A 20,088-nucleotide genomic window follows, 5' to 3' on the forward strand; every position below is an offset into this window, starting at 1 on the left:
GAAGATGATGTTGACCCACCAGCACAGTGTAGATGTGCAGACAGCGATAAACTGGAGAGAAATCCACCAAGTCTTGAGCTCCTGGGACCTACACAGAGACACAATGTGGACAGTCAGAGCGTGGACAAAACACAGTCAATACATACGGACTGGCTGATTGTTTTTATGCTGCACATACAAAAATACTGACATTACTAAAAGAGAAATGAATGTTTGTAACAGAGAAGAGTTGAAGCATCTTCTGCCAGTTTCACAAGTTTTTCTCTTTCGAACAATCCCTCATTCCTTTCCTTCCTCCCTACCCACATCCTCTGTCCTTCAGAGGACAACACAGTGGCACTTTACCCACACACACACACACACACACACACACACACACACATGTGCCCTTTTACCCTCGGGAAAGTTTGCTTTCTGTAAAAATCACTGGAGGCGCAGCACAATGCCAGCTTTGATGTGACTGCGCATACAAACACACACACACACTGTCCTGGGACAATATGAAGAAACAAACCACAAGGCAGAGGTGGAGGGAAGAAGAGGGACAGACAGATGCTAACAGGTAAAAAATGCTAAATACAAAGAAAAGAAGAGATAAACGAGAGGAAAAAGCAGTGACGGTAAGAAAAAAAATGAGAATAAGGAAAAAGCAAACAAAGCAAGTGTGGACAAAAAGGATGCAGAGACACAGGGGACGACTGTAAAGGAAGGGAAGGGGAAGGCATGGCAGGGCAGGGATGGCGTGAGGAGACGGGAGTGGCCGGTGGTTGGCATCTCCACAGCCATCGGCGCCAACGCGGTCGTAACCTTGACGACCGTGGGGTCAGGCCTTTGTTCGAGCCAAGGTCTTCCCGTGAAGAAGGTTGAGTCAAGTTTACAGGACGTAAATAAGCCGCGGGGACGATGTGGAGAATGGCAGCGCGGGGGGGGGGGGGTGACAAGTTCAGCTCCATTCTCCTCAAGCCTCATTGTACTCCGAGTGAGAACAGAAAGGAACTTTGATCCCGTGAGGGAAGAGTTCAAAAATGTTTTCTGGCCATTCTGAAAACAAACATGTACAGTACAGACAGAGAGCCTTGACCTCAGCGTCACACTGTGACACCCAACAGCCTGAGACTTAATCCAACTCACATTTTCTGTCCCTGAGAGCACATCATTAGAAAAGAGAATACGGCAACCATGACACTTTTTAACTTTGATGAAGGTGGCAGCAGGATGCAGCACACCACACCCTGACAACATAAGATCCAACGATAACACTGCATCATTTACAAAAATGTCTTTGAATATTTCATCTGACCTGAGAAGGCACCCACTCATAAACAAAATATTTCTCTCAAACTTGACCCACATGACATGTATTTGGAGGAGTAGTAGTAGTGGATGATGTTTTCACTCTCTCTTGATGTTCGCAAATACTACACATGAATTTCCCAACCTCAAGCTCATTACACTCTTTAGTGTGCTAAAACACGTTGACATTCTGAGCAACATCAAGTGTATTTCTGCCTCACTTGGAAGCAGGCCTTCTAAAAACCCAAACTACAAACATGGCCGCCTGCCTGTGTTACAGAAGTGAAGCTACAGAACCACTTGTCTTGGACTGAAGTAGTGTCCAGACCAAAAAAATAACGTTTTACGGTTTACGTGAAACGCGACATCATTCACCTCAAACATGACAAATGTCACCTGGGACATCAGGACTTAATGACATCAGACTACGAGACGTGTGGAGAGGAGAGGAAATGAAAGGAGAGTAAAAGAAAATACGACAAAGGGAGACAGGAAAGCAGCAGAGCCTGAGGCGAGAAGGGACAGATGGAAGAGATGAAAGAAGAAGAAGAAGAAAGAAAGGAAGCAGGAAGTGGATTTTCAGGCTTCCAAGGAGAGACGTCTGTCCCGCGTGGTCAGGTGACAAGATCAGAGATGAAAAACACGTCGATGACTGACAGAATGTGCAAGATGGCCGACTATCATATCCAACAGCAGCTTGTCTGATGTTAGCCTAACATGAATGTGGTTGTGTGCTTTCTCACATCATCCTCCTCTTCATTCTCCACATCCAGAATTCCAGAGTCTTGTTCTGACAGTGGGCTGCCACCCTGTCCATCGCTGTCTGTTCCCGTCATGGCTGCCGCCGCCTCCCGTCTGCTGCGTTGGCCAATCAGGGCTCGTGGCTGCACACACATGGAGCTGTCTAACGAGCGCTGCAGCTGGGCCTGAAGCACAAAAACATAAAGACACATCAAAAAAAAAAAAAAACATTTTCTGCATTGTTTGCTCTTTGATTTAAGTAATTTCCTACATTTCCCAGAAGCCTTTTCAAATACCAAGGATTCTGGCTGAACTTCAGAGCAACACAATGGAAGCTCTTTGATTCAAAAGGTCTGACACCAAAACCAGATGTTGACCAATAACACAAACACACTCTGCAGCTCACAGCACGGAATCAGATCTCACTGTACAACATGGCAAAAACCTTCAGCATCGGCCATGACGGAAAACAAACCCTCCACTACAAGTATTCCTCCTGTTTTTGAGAAAGATTCGGGAAAATCTCCAAGAGACCACAGATGGCGTTATGAGGTCACAGGTTGAGACCTTGAAAATCCTCCTTGGAAATACCCTATAAAAGTGATTTACCAAAGCAGGGGCAGGAAGGGACGAGCAGGAAGGATGAAGAGTCCATGAAAACAAAGCACATAAAATTAGACAGTGTTTGATCTGTGATTTAAGCTCCTCCAAAAACCTCAAGTTAAGGGACACGCCACCACAAACGGGAGCTATTTCCAATGAGTCTGCGGAGGCTCTCAAGTAAAAGATAACAAATATTCTGTGTTTTGCTCATTAGGATGTGAAATGCATCATAGATTTTTAGAATTATATTAAAAAACGATAACATTTTGTGGTCAGGACATGCTGCCGAACATGCTTCTAGTTTTTAAATCTACTTAAATGTGCATGAACTGTATGATGTCACCAGCTGTCTGCACAAAGAACGTATATATTAGACTTTAGCCTCTGAGGGAAATAAGGATGTCTGATTAATGCAGCAATGATGTTGTCAAAGTTTCCCAAAATACACTGTAAGAGAAGGTGGGGCAAAAAAAAAAAAGGGGAAATGGAAAGATTCTCCTCAGAACAATGCACTGTGCTATGTCTGCACGGCTGTTTGAGTAATATGGGAAATGACACATCTGCTCCTGGTACGGTATCAGGAATTCTATAATTAAAAATACTAAAAAAAAAACAGGAAGATGTGCTTAGAAATTAGAGGAGGCTTGTATCCATAGCAAGCCTCCTTTAAGTGAAGCTTTTAATCTCTAATAAAGAGTTATTTTTTTGTATTCCCCACACGGAGCGACCACCAAAAACATTTCTGTGGGATCAGAGCTGAGTGCATCTTTCCATCCACACCCAAATCCGCCTCGGGTCCTTTTTTGAAAAACCTGTGTGAACGCTTCCTTTGCCCCGCTGGCGCCGGCACGTAGCGCCCCTCTTTGTGCGCTTCGATCTGTCGGAGGGGACGTCAATAAATACGTCATAAGACTTCAAGCGACTCGATTTGAGCCGTTACTGACAACGGTAATGAGAAAAACTGGTGTGTGTACACACAATATCAGTGGTGGTGAGAGGAGAATACAATGCCATCTTTGATCTAATGCCCACACACACACACACACACACACACAGACACACACAGAGTCCAATGAGTCATATAAGACAATAAGTGAGGTTGGACTAAAGCAACAGGCTCTGCACTGTCTTTCAAAATACTGCACAAAAATGACTATATGATACCTTTTTCTTCTTTTTTTAAACACTCCGAACGCCAAGAGGAAAAATCGAAATGTCCCTCAAACAGAAGATCATTTCTTCCCACATACAAATGAACATACAGACAACGGCTCATTAAAGCCTGTGAGCGTCACAGAAAAGCATCTTTCCTGCAGAATGCAAAGACGTCAGCGCCTACGTCAAGTAATTCCACTTCCTCCATTCTGCGACAGGTGTGTTTGTGTCTGAAGCTGGTGTACCGTACACACACACACACACACTTTCACCCCAACCATTCAGTCCAAAATGTCGCACAATACCGAGTTTTGCTGTAGAAGCGAGCGTCTTTTGTTGTGTTGTTCTACAGGAATGGAATTTGCCGTGGTGCTTGAAGCACAAGTGTGGGAATGTGCGTCATCTCGCACACAAAAAAGGCATTTAGAAACGGGTGGCGGTAGAAGAGCACAACATGGGAAAGAGGATGGAGACTAAGGCAACGGGAGGAGGAAACAAGAAGCACCACGCATTAAAATTTTATTTAGTGCCAATATTTTTCACATCACCACTGTGGGAACACGCCACAGAGCGGGCCTGGGTTAAATACGTGCTCCGTGGCCTTGCTGACAAACTTCAAGCGTGGAAGTTGACAAGTATTGTGAGTGAAAGAGCAAAAGTCGCAATGATCTGTGTGCTGACAGGAGGGTTCGATGGGCTGTCTGTTGAGGTGCAGTGTCTACGCAGACATTTTCTGTGGAGGTTCGGGGAAACATTGCTTTACATACAGAAGTAATGATCGTCAACTACACATTGTGCACACTTTCAGTGTTTTTCGGGGAGTTTTGCATGAGGAAAGAGTCAAATAAGGATTTTTGAAAGAATATTGTCTGTCCATTTCTATAACGAGACACACAGTGGACTGTTTGGTGTCCTCAGATGGGATATCCCCCCCTAAAGAAGCTTTATTACACTGAAGCTGTCCGTCTCTCTCTCTCTTTTCAAACTCCGTCATTTTAACCTGCAGATCGCAGATGTTTTTAGACTTGTGTCGTTTGACTGACAGACGTCAGATCGTACAATACGATACGAAACGATAAAGAAAAGCTTCTGTGTTCTGTGACACAAAGTACACAGATAGTAATATTGTAGCTTGTTTTGGGTGGCTAAAACAGGCTAATAGGCTAATAGGCAAAGGATACCACTGCAAAGGCTTCTAGCTTAGCTTAGCATTAGATAGAAACTCATCGGTTAATCTGTTGTATTACAGCAGAGGTGGTGCTGAATGCTTCATTTTGATTGGTCAATCTAACTGATGAGCGGTCTAACTGTTGCTATGGATACAGTTCTGATCAAGGGGAAGCCAAAAAATCTTATTGGCTTAAATGAATATTTTGTGTAACCTGATTAATGTAATTAATGCTGCATCTATCTGTTCATGCATCATCAAAATCTGCATTAAATACTGGGATTAACGGAATTATTTGTGTTAATTATATGGTTCCTGATCTCACTCAGGAGAAAATAAAGAGGTATGTTAAAAGGACTCCACCGATGTATTAGATACACAACAACTTGGCACTGTGTGCAGGTGAATTCTTCGTTTGAAATGACTCGTATCAGGAACCTGCCTGGCACCTCCCTCCAATAGATCACTTTTTGGCAGGTAGACCCCCAGCCAGAAATAATGGCGTCTAATGGCAGTGAACTGTGGAGCATTATTCGGCAGACAACACACACACAAACACACACACACACACACAGGTGTAGAGAGAGTGACACAGCAGCCCATAAGAGTGTACTTTCCCTGTGATGGTTCAATACACCGACGCAGCGTGTGCCCGCCGCCACCCTCGCTGCACGCACACGCATGTGTGTGTTCAGTAACTAGATACAGGTAATCAATCTTCTTCCACTTCACAGGCCGGGCAATCTGTTTCCCATTAGTGTGTACAAGTGTGTGTGTGTGTGTGTGCTGAACACACAGCAGAAGCAGGAAAAAAGGAGGTACGTGGAAAGATGAGGAGATGGAAAGACAGAGGGGAGGAAACGTGATGCGACGGTGAGAGAGAGAAATGACATTCGGAGGCTCAAAGGTTTTGGCTAAATCCTTGTAGCGTATCTTGTCCTCCCCTCCTTCGTGTTTGTGCTTCTTTGTCATGATGTCATGACACAGAAAAGCCCGTTTGAGTGGGATAATCATGGGGGATTAGCTCACAGCAAATTACACCTAGTCAAAACTGCATGTATTCACCTGGCCAATGCAACAGGCTCCTTTTAGGAGTCACTGAGTTATTGTCATGTGACTGCTGGTTGTACGATCCATCGTTCTCTAAGGCGTGATGCATTCAATGACCATCACAATGTCAGACCCTGCCTTCCTTTTCCCACTCTGCTTTCTGTTCCTTTCTTCTTCTTCTTCTTCACCAAACTTCCACCTCACCCTTCGGTCCTTCCTCCCACTTCCCTCTCATCCCTCTTCCTCCTCCTCCTCCTCCTCCTCCTCCCCCTCCATGGGCATGTGGCAGCAGACAATAGCGCCATTGTAAGCCCCCTTCGCTCTCCTCCACCTCTTCCTCCAGATCTATTTATTTTCACATCCTCGGCTGTAACGACGGCCGGGCACAGAGTTAGAGCTAATTTGGAACAGAGCACACCAGAGAGACACACTGTCTGATGGAGCAAGAGATGAAGAGGCAGAAGAAAAAATTACACAGGAGGAGGAGGAGGGACAAAAGGGAAAGAAGAACTTCTAATTTGTAACGTGTGCTCGGAGCCAAACATTTGATACAACAACATAATCCCAGTATCAGTATCAGGTCTGCTGGACCGCTGGGGTTTCCATAATCTCCCTTGTAATTAGTGGTTAGGGGGAGTTAGCGGTTAGCTTCTTCAGTGACTGCAAGTGGATTTTCTCCACCAGTGACTCTCAAACTGTGGGACCCCCCCCCCCCCCCCAACTAAGGGTGACTGTGGGGTTGTCAGTGTGCAGATGTGATACATGAAGATGGGCTGCTTCTGAGGAGCATTCGGAGATGCCTACACATACTCTACATAGTAGGAATCTGACCCTGTTATAGTCCCAAGTTTGGTGCCTGGGATCGAGCCCTGCGACCTGCACACCACAAACAGCAGTATTGTGAAATAAGAGTGCCTCTGCTGACCTCTAGAGACACATACAGGACACAACAAGGACCTGTGCAGGCTTTTGGTCAACAAGGACAAAGGCTTAAATGACATATACGTGTATTAACAGGAATTAAAAGTTCGGATATTCTGCATTTTCTTCGTAAATGTGTCACTTTAATTAGAAAATGTTTTCTTGGAATCACCCTACTTCCTTTTTTTTTCCCTCCCTGTGGCCCGAAACGGTGGCGGTGCAGAACAGTGACTCGCTATCCGTCACTGTCTGAGGGAAGCTGTGACGACACATTTATGTTTTGTGTGTCTTCCTCTAACATGGACACAGTGTCCAATTCTCTCTAAATCATCTAGAATGTCTTGTTAATGATTTACAGGCCTCTCTGTGGCTGAAGACACAGCAAACCAGCAGCCAAAACAGCAACAAATAGACATCACTGCGCTCTGCAGCCACTTCATTAGGCACACATCTCTATCCAGCAGAAACATCCCAGCTGATATGTTTCTGCAGACCTGTCCTCAGATTCTAGGCCTCAGAACATCGGCGAGCGGCCTCCATGCACTCATCTGTCTGTCAGCTGCTCCTTCCTTGTTCCCATCCCTCCCCAGAACAACATTCCCCAAATAATGGAGGCACACAAATAAACAAGGGGTCACACTTTGAGCTATGGATACCACAAGAGAACACAAGACACACAAACAGACACACTCATATGTAACTTCCTCGGCCTTGGAAAACACAGAAAACAATGAGGTAAGTGCTGAAAAGCTGTGTGTGTGTGTGTGTGTGTGCGTTTTCCTTGACAAGCCACGGCGTCTCCTGCAGCGCCGACATACTTGTTTACTGGCAGTGGAACCACAGACACACACACACACACACACACAGGCTGCTTCTGATTACACATAGACATGACGAAGAACAAAAACCAACTGTATGAAGTCACAAAGAGCGGTTCTGATTGTAGGATTTAAATTTTTGTGTCGCCCCATGCGTCACCTGTTTCATGGCGGTCTCTCCGATCTTGTCCGAGTGCTTCCGGATGCTCTCCAGGAAGTCTCTGAGCTGCGTCATGGCGGTGTCCCGGATCTGCGTCCTCAGTTTGGGGATGTTTTCTGCCATGATGGAGCAGAAGCGGTACTGACCCGCCCTGGGAAGACACGTGTGCTCCAGCTGCTCCAGAGTCCGCAGCGCAGGGTAGTACCTGCAGCGACACAGAGCATCAGCTGGCCTGTTAAACTTCAGGCCTGTGTGTGTGTGTGTGTCTGCACACAACTCATTCTGGTTCTGGGAAGGAAACACAAAACTAACACAGCCGTAAAACACAACACCTGGCCTGTCACATGCATGACTGCACACGAGCACAAACACACACTAAGAAATAAACACGCTGGGAAACACCTTGGGGAGATCTGGCAACACAATATCTCCCCAAACACTTCACTCCACTCCACTCCACTCTCACGGAGCAGTCGTCGCTGGCTGACCTCTCCCTGCTCTCTGTGTGTGAGCCCAGCAGCCGCAGGACAGGCGAGAGGAGAAAAACAGACAAACAACAACACACATTTATGACTCCTATCTACAGGTCAGGCTGAGGGCAGATACAAGTCGTTTGTGTGCACATTCAAAGTGCTATGGCTCCATCTTGTGGCTGATAAATAAGCAACAACCAGTATGATGGACAAATGAGGCCCACAGATGAGAAAACGTGAGTGGTCCTGCAGCTGAAAAGATGAGCAGGTGCTACAGGTGCAGAGAAACTCCAACACCCAGAATGCACCAGAGTGCCAGAGGCACACATATCACCTGCAGCTAGCTTCAGTAAGCTAGTTAGTGTTTGTATGAGGGTCAGAAGAGGACGTGATATGTTGAGATTTAAACTTATAAATGTATTAGGAAAAAAGGAAATCATTTTTACAGACGTAAGAGGAGAAAAGTCTCTACAACGAACCTTTTAGCCCTCATCTGCTCCTGAAGTCTGCTGTACATCTCCAAGACTGAAGAAAGAGACCAAACAAGGAATCAGTGATTTCTTTGAAGACAACAGAGCTGCTGAAAGGGATGCTTCAGGTTTACCAGGGAGGCAGTGAGTCAGTTTGTCTATGGTGGTTGCGATGTTCCTCTGCTGCACTCGACACTGCCTCAGCTCCTCCATGGAAGTGATGAGCTGAGAGAAACACGGCAGCAACAGTTCACACGTGCCCACAGACAAGTGGGTGATTGAGTCAGTCGCCTTACCTCTTTGCCATCATCCTGAAGACGCCTGTTGGTCTCGATCACCTGACTCTGAGGCAGGAAAAAGAACGAGCTTCATTTTTTTTGTGTCTGGAAATAAGAGCACATTCCCTCTCCCCCGGCCTCTGCTCACCTTCAGCTTCTGCGCTTCCCCTCGCACTTTGAGCAGCTCCGTGATGGAGTCCACAAAACCTTGGAAGTGATGGTTACACATCTTCTCAATCTCTCGGTCATGGTTCCTGATCCGAGCATCCAGCTTATCCATGAAGAGGCCATGCTCCTGGCCATCATAAACCGACCTGCAACAGGTGATCAAGAAAACACCAATGGAATGAGGGAAGCAGTGAGGGAAATGACTGCACTTGCAACAATTCTCCACTAGAGGGTGTTACTGCATTGCTCCTCAGTCTGACACATTCTGTTGGATCTGTTCCACTACCTTCCACTTCAACGCCCTCCAGTCTTTAGGTTTTCCACAGTCACTGTGAAACCAGAGCAGCACTCAGGATGAGTTTTCCTGCCCCTGAGCGGTCGGCCTAAATGCTGCCTTCAAATGAGTGAAAACAAACACTGTGACACAAATCACTGCTGAGAGCAACGCAGGAACAAACACGCATCATTCTAATAATGATGGCTTATTATTATTAAGTTGGTTTTCTGTAGCAGGCTGAATATAAACAATATTTCTCTGTAATAAGGATCACAGTTCTTCCTGTGTTCCTTCACACACACACACACACACACACACACACCTGTGGACAGCTAAAAAAAAATCCCCCACCCTTTCTCCTGCCGACCAGGAAATGCCCGTCTCACACAATAGATGCTTTCTTTAGACACACACAATCAGGGGGAGGCCACACAATGCCAAGAGTGCGTGGCAAAAAAAAAAAACATGACAGAACGAAGCCCCACGCAGAGATATGCTGGGTTGAAATACATTCTCTTGTGAAGTTTTCAAACAATAGCTGGTTTCCTGTTCAAGCTAATATTAGCATGTTAGCAGTGTCTGCTATAAACACATGCAGCATGTTTCTCTCACTTCCACAGCGCCTGGTACCGTCTGCCTCCAAGAGGATTCTTTCATGTCATCTGGACACAGATAAAGAGTTAAACTCTGTATAGATGATGCACTGATTTCTGGATGTAGCTGCAACTAATCGTTGTGTCTGGATTCATCCAGCTGTAGAAACAGGAAACAGTGTGACAGTGGGGAGCATACGTGTTTGGTCCAATGTCCCTATGGAGGACATTTTAAAACACACCACAACCTTTTTCTAAGCTTGGCCAAACACTGCCCGTGACTAATCCTAAACCATAAAACACTCCAGGTTTCTGGACAGATTTAGGAAAACAAAAGCACAGAAGGAATACTGACACTTGGTGACATCACTCTAAACAGCTGTGTGTTCGTGTGTGTGTCCGTTGTCCAGCCAAGGACCTTTGGGGACAACCTTGACAGCTGGCTAAATAGGATCTTAACCCACTTAAGACACACTCCGTCCCCTCTGTGTGTGTGTGTGTGTGTCTTTCCAAGTTCAGGCTGATGACTCAGCAGGGTGTGTGTTGGTGTGAGCTAACAAGCTTGTGGCTAGTCCCTCCTTTTCTCCTCTCACAAGTTCAGACGAAGAATTTGTCAAGTTGTAGTAAAACGACATATTCCAGATGATTTTCACTTTAATATAGATGCATATTAATGAGGACACCGGTCACAAAGACAAAGAATGAAGACATCAACTGAGCAGAAACGTCCTCTGAACAGTTTGTTCCCAACATCAACATGAGAAGTGATCAAAGACCAAGGAACCAGAAGAGAGACACTTAGCATTAGCATTAGCATTAGCGAGTATAGTTTCAGTCAGTGTCTCTGAGGTGAGCTAAATACTAATGTCAGTAGGTCAACGCCACATCCTGAAGCTACTGTAGTCACCATGGTAACATGATGCTACTAGTCCCTAAAAGCATCAAGCTCGGACAAGTCGAAAAGGTGCTACCCAAAGACGCAATTAGCCGATGACCGTATTGTTGCTATGGCTACCTGTAGTTTTACATGTTGACATCAAGCACCGTCTCTGAGCAGCCCCATAGGTTTCACTGTAAATGAACAACTGCCAGACCCACTGTCCACAAACCGCATAATGAGCACATACACACATGTCCCCTGTTATTAATGGCTAAATCTGACAACGGGCAGCAGCTGCACGCTGTGCAAACACAGGGTGGAGCTACACACACACATCTTTCTGAAGTCATTGACTGGGCCTCTCCTGACTTTAAGAGGCGTAACTGAAGTCAACTGATTAGATCAGCTGAACATACAGTACACCTCAGAATGAGATAAGAGCTGGTTGGGACATGCTCAGCGATGAATGACGCAACAATCAAACGCAGGAAAACATTCAAAGTCAAACTTCTGATTGACAACGAACAACCACACATCCCACAGGTGTAACACGTTTCTATATACTCTGACATCTGACCGTTTTAAATGAACAGAAACACATCATATAAAGGGTTAAAACCCTTTAAACCCTAGCCATACTAAGAGAAAAAACACCTACAAAGACACTCCCAAAGAAAATGAATAATATGTCTACTGCATGTTCTTGGTGTCTAGGGACATCTAGGGACCTCAGAGAATGCATTTCCAGTGTTGAAAATGTTGTGTCTATTAGTAGGCCTAGAAGAGAAATGTGACATTTTTGTGTACTATTTGACAGAGTACAACAACATGCTAACAATGATTCTATGTGCACAGACGCCATTGATCACATTCAGCTATTCCTCGGCTACAAATGTACCAAATCTGACAGAATTTGAACATAAGGGGATTTTACGTCAGCTGGGTATTGTAGTCCATTAGATTTGTTTGTATCATTGGATTCAATAGCTTGTCCTCTTTCATGGGACTACAAAACATTACAAACAATTTATAGTGATAAACATGTTTCCTGTGGATGGTCATGCCTGTAATGTTCCCGTCCTCTCGGCGGATAAGTGCACTCTGGAAATATGGATGCCTTTTTATGTTTTCCACCTCATAACATGCACACTGGGTGCATTTTTGGGTCTAAGTGGTTTTAGTCTTTGATCACCTTTGGTCTAATAACCAGCCAGAAGCATCTCCCCTTCATCTGATATTGATCCTGATATTTTAGGAATCATTTCCCTTTCAGAAATGACACATAAATGCAGATGAGTTATTTTTTTGGGGGGGGGCGGCTACTGTGATGATGTAACTTGCTGTAAATCTGACACTAATGTGACCCGACGGTGATGTAGGAAAACCACACACACACACACACGAGGAGTGTCCAAGTAAGTACCGCAAAATCAGAATTGACGGGAAATCCATCTCGATCCCTGAATCTTTCAACGTCTTGTTTTGACAGATGAGAAACTCCCTCAGGATTCAGCGCACAAACTGACCACTTAACAGTCACATGATCGTCGTTAATGATGCGGATAAACGAGGTAACAAGATGTCAACAAGGAGACAAGGCCTAAACCAGACCCGGCTGCTTTCAGTCAACACAATAGAGATTGCTGTGATATGTTGTTAACTCCAAATCAGTGCAATGGGATGTACTTTCATGTCTAACAGCTCCACAAGCGCAGGCCGAGGAGCTGTGTGTAAGCTGAGGGAGCTGGCTGACTGATCCCTGCTACTTCTGTCATATTTACCCCAAGTTATTCTGCTCCGTCAGGGAGGAATTCAGCGGCTAGCCTCAACCTGCCACAACCAGCGCTGCTGTGAGGGAAACACACACACAAAGCCAACCTGTTTTTTCCTGTCTATTTCAAGAGTCGTGGAAAAGTTACTGCTGGAGGAGGCTGAACACTGGGACTACATGACGATTATTATTACTGAGAAAAACAAATACTTTACTGTGCCGACCTTTTCCTCTCATCATCGCTTCCTCCTAGTATTAGTCTTTATTAACAATATCAATTGTTTTATGCCTTAAAAATATATTGAATTAAGGCAGCTGTAGCCCTAATCAGGAAAATCCAAATAATGATCAGTGTAGGGCTGCAACAAACGAGGATTTTGTGATACTCGCTGATTATTTTTGCGAGTACTCGAGTACTCGGATCACGTGTAAATGTCATAGTTTTTCCATAGCTACCTGCTTTGGACCGCTGTGTGTGTGTGTGTGTCGAATCCGGGACCTCTTGCACCCAAAACGAGAATCATACCGATGACGTCACTAAACAAGTGCATTTGCCCTTGAATATTACTCGAGTACTCGTTGCAGCCCTAGAGCAGTTACTTTCTGTCACTAACAGTACAGTAACTAGTTGAGTCATGGGGGCGTCTCCTGCTCCCTCTACTTTAGGAAATTGCCTCTTATTTAAACATCAATACAAGCAGCCCCCACATCCTAGCTTTAATCGCAGCCTCTTTCATCCATCGTCTGTAATATTTGCCTAAAGTCTCGGAGTTTTATATATAGCAGATGATTTTGCTGACAGTTCCAAACATAGACCACGCCAAGATATTTTAAGCAGTGTGCACCGGCTGAAGTGGAAATACTGAGAATGAGCAAGCCAGAGAGGAGACGCTGGAAGGGATGAAACATCACACAGCAGTGTGTGTGTCTGTGTGTGTCTGTGTGTGTGTCTGTGTGTGTCTGTGTGTGTCCGTGTGTGTCTGTGTCTGTGTGTGTCTGTGTGTGTGTGTGTGTCTGTGTGTGTCTGTGTCTGTGTCTGTGTGTGTCTGTGTGTGTGTCTGTCTGTGTGTGTGTGTGTGTCTGTGTGTGTCTGTCTGTGTGTGTCTGTCTGTGTGTCTGTGTGTGTGTCTGTGTGTGTGTCTGTGTGTGTCTGTCTGTGTGTGTCTGTCTGTGTGTGTGTCTGTGTCTGTCTGTGTGTGTCTGTCTGTCTGTGTGTGTGTGTCTGTATCTGTGTGTGTCTGTGTGTGTTGGCAGACCTATGACAGCTAGAGGTGTCACACAAAGTTGTCAAGTCAGATTGGATCGTTAGAGGGCCGGAGCACAGACACAGAGTATTCCATGAGTAATCGGCCTAAAGTTTGTTTACGAACAAGAAGAAGAGGAAACACACACACACACACACACACACACACACCTGAAGTCATTCTACAGCAGGAACACATCCTCTTCATCACTAATGGGATGTGAAAGCATGCTGCCAGGCACGAAACCAACAACACACACTCAGTCCCAGTCCAATCCGTGTGTGTGTGTGTGTGTGTGTGTGTGTGTGTGTGTGTGTGTGTCCAATGTCATCACTCTGACAAATGAGCACTTCTCATTCATTGAGTGCACAGACAGAGGCAGGGCTGCTGCACTTGACACTCCTTCACTCTTTGATATAGCTGCTGCTGCTGCTAGCCGCAAAGTGAGCTAACCGATCTTTAAAGCTAACAAAAGTCCCACATTTAAAAACAGTCCAAGTGTGTTAGGTGACACACAGACGGCGCTTAGCTCCCAAACACAACCTCGTTTCCCATTGTGAGCTCTGACCCCAGTGAGCAGAATGTCAATGAGTTAGCTGAGTTAGCTCCTGTTAGCCTAAGTTGCTTTAAATACCTGTAGACAAGTTGCAGAAAAACTTCAGCGACAAAGATGACAAAGACAAAACTTCACGCTAGTCCCGGCAACTAACTGCTATTGTTTAGATTTAGAAAAAAAAAGCAGTGTTCATGGTTAAATTAGCAAGCTTTCAATGTTTGCTAAACATAGCCCGCTAGCTGTCCGATAATGGACGCAGAGCTGTTAAAGTTTGGAGCAAGCTCCCGGAGTCTCTGGAGGAGTCCGCAGAAGTGGCGCTAGGCGCAGCTAGCCGCGCTCCAGCAGCCGAGATCAAGCTCCCACCGCGGGGAGACGGACTCACCGGAGTGTCGGCCCGATACAGTTGGTGTCTGTACTCTCGATTTCCCGCAGGATACGTTCGTGTTCGGCGGCTGTCTCCACACTCGCCATCCTGCATGTTGCTGTGGACGGTTCCGAGCTGAGCTGAGCTGAGCCGAGCTGAACCGAGCGGACTGGCTGGGCTCCGTGCGTCACGCAGGAGGAACTGGAGGGGTTGGTTGGATGTTTTCACAGAGCAGCCCGAGTGAGCGGAGATCCTGCGCAATGTTCGCTTTCTCTATAGCCTACAATTAAACAAACTACTACCGCTAAATATAAAACAAACAACCCATTTACTCTCGTGTTTACATGCTGTTTATACTTTAGTCCAGTTCTGATACCAGAATTTAATTTAATTTAATTTCTTTTAATTAACACACGCAAGGTGTTTTGTGACTTTAAACTAAATTTACCAGAAACAAAAAAAATGGGAGCGACCGACGTCTTCTTCACCTACTGCAAAACAAACGAAGACTTCCGTTTGAATTTCAAAATAAAATTACCACTACATAAATGAAGACTTTTTTCGCTCACTATTTTCGTTTTTTTTTTTAAATAATCAACATAAAGTCATCATGTTGTATTTCGTACAGCTACACCTTCAGTGAAAATAGGGTATTGTTGTTTTTTAGAAATCTGAAAAGGGGCTGTTCTCTTATTTTGAAGGCAGGCTTACACTACATCCGGGGTGTAGCACTGAGCGCTTTACCGCTGCGTGTTGTGAACCTGCTGTCGGAAGGAAAAGGAGCGAGAAGAGTTCACATGGAGGTTAAAAAAGAATATGCTGAAATAGTTTTGTACATTAGTGAAGACACTAACAGAGCAGTGAGGCTGTGTGATTATTTATATGTGCTAAAATGAAGGTTGACAGGAGTGTTTTGCTAGCCTGGTTAAGCTAACATTGTCACTGTAGGCTCAGAGTCCAGTGTGGTGATAACTATAAAACTTTATTGTGTGCAGCTTGTGTAAACTTTTCACTAAAATTGCGCGTGTTTATGAGTCACACACTGTAGATGACGTGATGATTCAATCACACTTTGTGATTTGTGAAGCTCATAGTCATAATGCATCCTGTTTACTGTTTATTACATGTGTGTATTTCTCTGTTAGCCCCACAGGAAGCTAATCAACTCAGTGGACAGCTGTGTGGATGAGGCTCTCGGTGGTCTGGTCAGGGCCTCTGGGGGCCTCTCTCTGATGAAGGGCCACAGAGTTGTGCTCCGGTCCGACCTGGACAGGCTGAGGGGAAAAGTGGCCCTGTTGTCAGGTGGAGGGTCGGGACACGAGCCAGCCCACGGAGGTAGAGCACACATGCATGTTGAATCTCCCTCGGCTCCTGTATCTCACCGCTAACTTCGCCGTCTTCAGGTTACGTTGGTGCCGGCATGCTGTCAGCAGCTGTAGCAGGAGGAGTGTTTGCATCGCCGCCTCCTGCTAGTATCCTGGCTGCCATCCTGTCTTTGCACAATGCAGGTAATCCCTTTTATTTTGCTACTGTTTAATTACACAGAGTCACAGAATCAGAGCGCTCTTCCTTCTCCAGGAGCCTCTGGCGTCCTTCTCATTGTGAAGAACTACACCGGTGACCGCCTCAACTTTGGACTGGCTGCAGAGCAGGCCCGTAACCATGGCGTCGCTGTTGATATGGTGATAGTTGCCGAAGACTGCGCCTTCGACCGACCCAGTAAGGCTGGTAGGAGAGGCTTGTGCGGCACCATCTTCATACACAAGGTACAACATTACCCAGAATCCACCTTGGTAATGCAGCTTAATTCGATGAATGTTGATTTGTTCTGCTTTGTTCTGTCAGCTGGCTGGTGCCATGGCTGAAGAAGGCTGCGCATTGGACCAGGTTGTTTCCATGTTGACGGATGTTTTGAAGGGGATTGGTAGGTTTTTCTCTGCGCTGGAATCCTAACTTTGTACCTCATGGATCCTTCTTTTGTCATCATATAAACGTTGTTGCGGTTCCAGGTACACTCGGGGTGAGTCTGTCTCCGTGCAGCGTGCCAGGCTGCCTGCCTTCATTCGACCTGCCTCCAGGAGACATGGAGCTGGGACTGGGTGAGGGACGATGAGAGGAGGAATGGGGTTTGGTTTGAAAGGATCGTCAGACTTTAAAGTCACATCTGTTTTTCCGTCCTTCAGGAATCCATGGTGAACCTGGAATCAAGAGGTCGAAGGTGAGTCAGGTTCCATCACAACAATACCAGCCTGCTTACATGACTGTTGTTGTGTGTATTTTGTCGCTCAGGTGGCCTCTGCAGATGAGGTGGTGAAGACTATGATTGATCACATGACCAATCCGAACAGCCAATCACATCTGCCCCTGAAACCAGGTCCTGGCTTCTAATATAATTATCATTATATTACGCTGACTTTCAGTGCAGTGGGTCATGTTTTTTTCCTGTCATGCAGGAGACAGCGTGGTTCTGTGTGTGAACAACCTCGGAGCTCTGTCTAGCCTGGAAATGGCCGTGGTTACGAGGGCAGCCATCATCTGCCTGGGTGAGCAGAGTGTGTGTTCATTGTAGCTCAATAACAATAGCTTAGCTTAACTTTTGTGTTCAAATCCAAAGTAGCGATAACGTAACTCTAGGTCACTGTTAGAGGGAGAACGCTAGCTAATTAGCCACAATTGTTAATTCAGTTATTTATCTGATGACAGAGAGCCGGGGACTGGTGGTTGCCAGGGTGATGTCCGGGTCATTCATGACGTCGCTGGAGATGGCGGGGCTGTCACTGACCTTTATGAGAACCAAGCCAGAAATTCTGAGATTGTTTGGTAAATGTTTTTTTTTAGCTTAGCTTAGCATCACAGCCTGCCTGACTCAAACACACCTACAAAGCCATAAAGAGGCAGACAGACATTCTAGAAAAGTGTTTCCTTGTCAGACTTCAGTTCATTTACAGGTCAGGCAAACAAGAGGTTTTGTGTGAGTAAGAGTAAGTCTTGACTGGCTAGTTTGAGTAGACAGAGAGAGCCAAGCCAGCTGTTTCCCTGTTGGAATGCTCATACAACCGAGAGGTGAATATAGTGTCAAACTGTTCCTAACTTTACCATTAATCCAAGTGAAGGTCAGGTATTTCCAAACGTGTCCTTACAAAAACTGCAGTCTAACGTCAAAGTGTCAAAGTATACTGTCATTTCTAACTTCTACTATCCTATTCAGATGCCAAGACTAGTGCCCCCGCCTGGCCGAATGTCAGCAGTGTGTGTGTGAGCGGTCGTGGCTTCATCAAAGACCCTCCAGACATGAGCACCAGGCCGCAGGATGACACTTACTCAGAAGGTTAGTTTCAGCTTGTGTTGCAGCATCCAGGAGCATTGTTTAGAGTTTTGAGGGCCATCTAGTGGTCATCAGAGAAACTACAGCTTAAGTACTTAATGTTAATGTTGCTTTTTTGTTCCGCCAGGGCCGCTGAGTCTGGTCATGCGTAGAACGTTAGAGAGAATTTGTTCTGTGCTGTTGGAGAAGCAGGAAGAACTGAACTCTCTGGACCGCGCCGCTGGGGACGGAGACTGTGGAAACACTCACGCGCAGGCAGCTAAAGGTAGGAAGCGATGGATGAAGCATTAGTGACATGCTGGAATATCTGATAAGCTGACAACCACTGCTCCTTCAGCCATTCAGGAGTGGCTCCAGGATCATGTGGTCCCTGGTTGCCCTGGGCAACTGCTATCGGTCCTCGCCGGATTGGTGCAGACGAAGATGGGCGGCTCATCCGGAGCGGTGCGTTTACTGTCCATCCAGAAGAGTTTGACATCGACCACTACACACACACACTCACTGTGTTGTGTTTCAGTTGTACAGCCTGTTCCTCACTGCGGCGGCTGGTCATGTGACAGAGGGGCAGAGTGATGCTGCAGCCTGGGCCAGTGCAGTGCATGCTGGGACACAAGCGATGAGAAGGTACAGATGACAGTGTTGGAAGTGTGCCACAGGTCACAGTCTGAACCACTTTGAATGTCTTTCAGATACGGAGGCGCCGACCCCGGAGACAGAACCATGGTGAGAGAAAGAACGTGTGTGTTCTCACTTGATGTGTCGTCATCTTCCTGATTCTGACTGTGTCACCTTGTAGCTGGATGCTTTGTGTCCTGCAGTGGATGAGCTGCAGAAGCTGACCACAGCTGCACCTAGTGGACACATGGCTGTACTACAGACTGCTGTTCAGGTACATATGACTGTACTGCAGCTGGCTTCACACACACACACACACTATCTCACACTATCTACTGTTTCTTCTACCCAGAGAGCAGACGTGGGGGCAGAGGCGACCCGTGATCTCACAGCAAAGGCTGGGCGAGCCAGTTACATCGCAGCCGAGCGCGTCAACCAGCCCGACCCTGGCGCCGTGGCTGTGGCCGCCATCTTCAAAGCTGTACTGGAGGCACTGAAGGAGCAGAAGTGATCATTGTTGTAATTCTAATACTACCAGAAGCAACCCTATCATGGCACCTAACAACACTACGCTTTTTTTAAATCTGAAAAAAGATCCCTGCACTTTAAGCAGCACAATAACTGAAACATTAAGAGATAAGAACAACAGGACAGTCTGTGCACACAGCTGAATCACGACAAAAACATTCCTTACATTTTAATCATGAAGTACAATAGATTAAAAAATCTGTATCTGACATTCCTGCTCAACTTTGTAATTGTTCAGCAATTAAAAACGCTATTTTGAAAGGATTTTATTTACATTTTCTGACATCTTGAAGATTTTGTTCTGTCTGGCTTACCCTTAAATCAGAGAACGGGACCCAGAGTCTGCAGTTCCCTCAAAAAGGCCCCAAATTCTGAAGAAACAGCTCCCTCGTCTTGAACCCCTATGTCCTGGTTTTGGCCTCTGTGAACATGTTTTACTACATATTTGACTCCTGTGGAGATAACAGAGGAGGAAACAGCTGAAAAAAAATGTGGAATGCTCCTTTAAAACCAGCTCTAACTTTAATACAACAGTGTTAGTTTGTACTAATGAAAACCACAGTGTAAATATAATTTTCAGAGTATTTTGACCCTAATTAATAAATAAGAAGCGTCTCATCAGACAAACGATCTAACC

At 45.7% G+C, this 20,088-nt stretch overlaps 2 protein-coding genes across 6 annotated transcripts in view; one reads left to right on the forward strand and one right to left on the reverse strand.

Annotated features, from left to right (window-relative positions):
- The window catches only part of exoc6b (exocyst complex component 6B), a 58,567-nt gene extending 43,106 nt beyond the window's left edge, over positions 1-15,461 (reverse strand). For all 4 annotated transcript variants that reach the window (XM_028405348.1, XM_028405347.1, XM_028405346.1 and 1 more), the window contains exons 1-8: positions 15,002-15,461; positions 9,279-9,444; positions 9,149-9,196; positions 8,987-9,077; positions 8,862-8,907; positions 7,910-8,114; positions 2,037-2,219; positions 20-88 (exon numbers count right to left, since the gene is read on the reverse strand). In XM_028405348.1, coding sequence (XP_028261149.1) covers positions 20-88; positions 2,037-2,219; positions 7,910-8,114; positions 8,862-8,907; positions 8,987-9,077; positions 9,149-9,196; positions 9,279-9,444; positions 15,002-15,090 — 897 coding nt within the window. In that variant the 5' untranslated portion in view covers positions 15,091-15,461. The remainder of the gene's footprint in view (positions 1-19; positions 89-2,036; positions 2,220-7,909; positions 8,115-8,861; positions 8,908-8,986; positions 9,078-9,148; positions 9,197-9,278; positions 9,445-15,001) is intronic.
- Positions 15,462-15,709: 248 nt separating this feature from the next.
- Positions 15,710-19,724, forward strand: tkfc (triokinase/FMN cyclase). 2 transcript variants are annotated; one of them, XM_028406074.1, is made up of 17 exons: positions 15,710-15,786; positions 16,129-16,318; positions 16,387-16,491; positions 16,562-16,749; positions 16,829-16,907; positions 16,993-17,082; positions 17,167-17,201; positions 17,273-17,357; positions 17,437-17,526; positions 17,687-17,803; positions 18,192-18,311; positions 18,436-18,573; positions 18,646-18,752; positions 18,826-18,932; positions 18,998-19,031; positions 19,105-19,197; positions 19,276-19,724. In XM_028406074.1, the coding sequence occupies exons 1-17, from the start codon at positions 15,781-15,783 to the stop codon at positions 19,432-19,434; spliced, it is 1,743 nt and encodes a 580-aa protein (XP_028261875.1). In that variant the 5' UTR covers positions 15,710-15,780; the 3' UTR covers positions 19,435-19,724. The 2 variants fall into 2 exon arrangements, with proteins under 2 accessions (XP_028261875.1, XP_028261874.1); XM_028406073.1 differs by having other exon boundaries at positions 15,782-15,843.
- The last annotated feature ends 364 nt before the right edge of the window (positions 19,725-20,088 follow it).

Source organism: Parambassis ranga, chromosome 5 (genome assembly GCF_900634625.1).
Source record: "Parambassis ranga chromosome 5, fParRan2.1, whole genome shotgun sequence".
Classification (NCBI taxonomy): domain Eukaryota; kingdom Metazoa; phylum Chordata; class Actinopteri; family Ambassidae; genus Parambassis; species Parambassis ranga.

Excerpts from the sequence above, each read along its gene's own strand:
- tkfc (XM_028406074.1), top strand. Across the intron at positions 17,083-17,166 it reads AGACATGGAGCTGGGACTGG|GAATCCATGGTGAACCTGGA; the intron begins GTGAGGGACGAT and ends TCCGTCCTTCAG. Across the intron at positions 19,198-19,275 it reads TACTACAGACTGCTGTTCAG|AGAGCAGACGTGGGGGCAGA; the intron begins GTACATATGACT and ends TCTTCTACCCAG.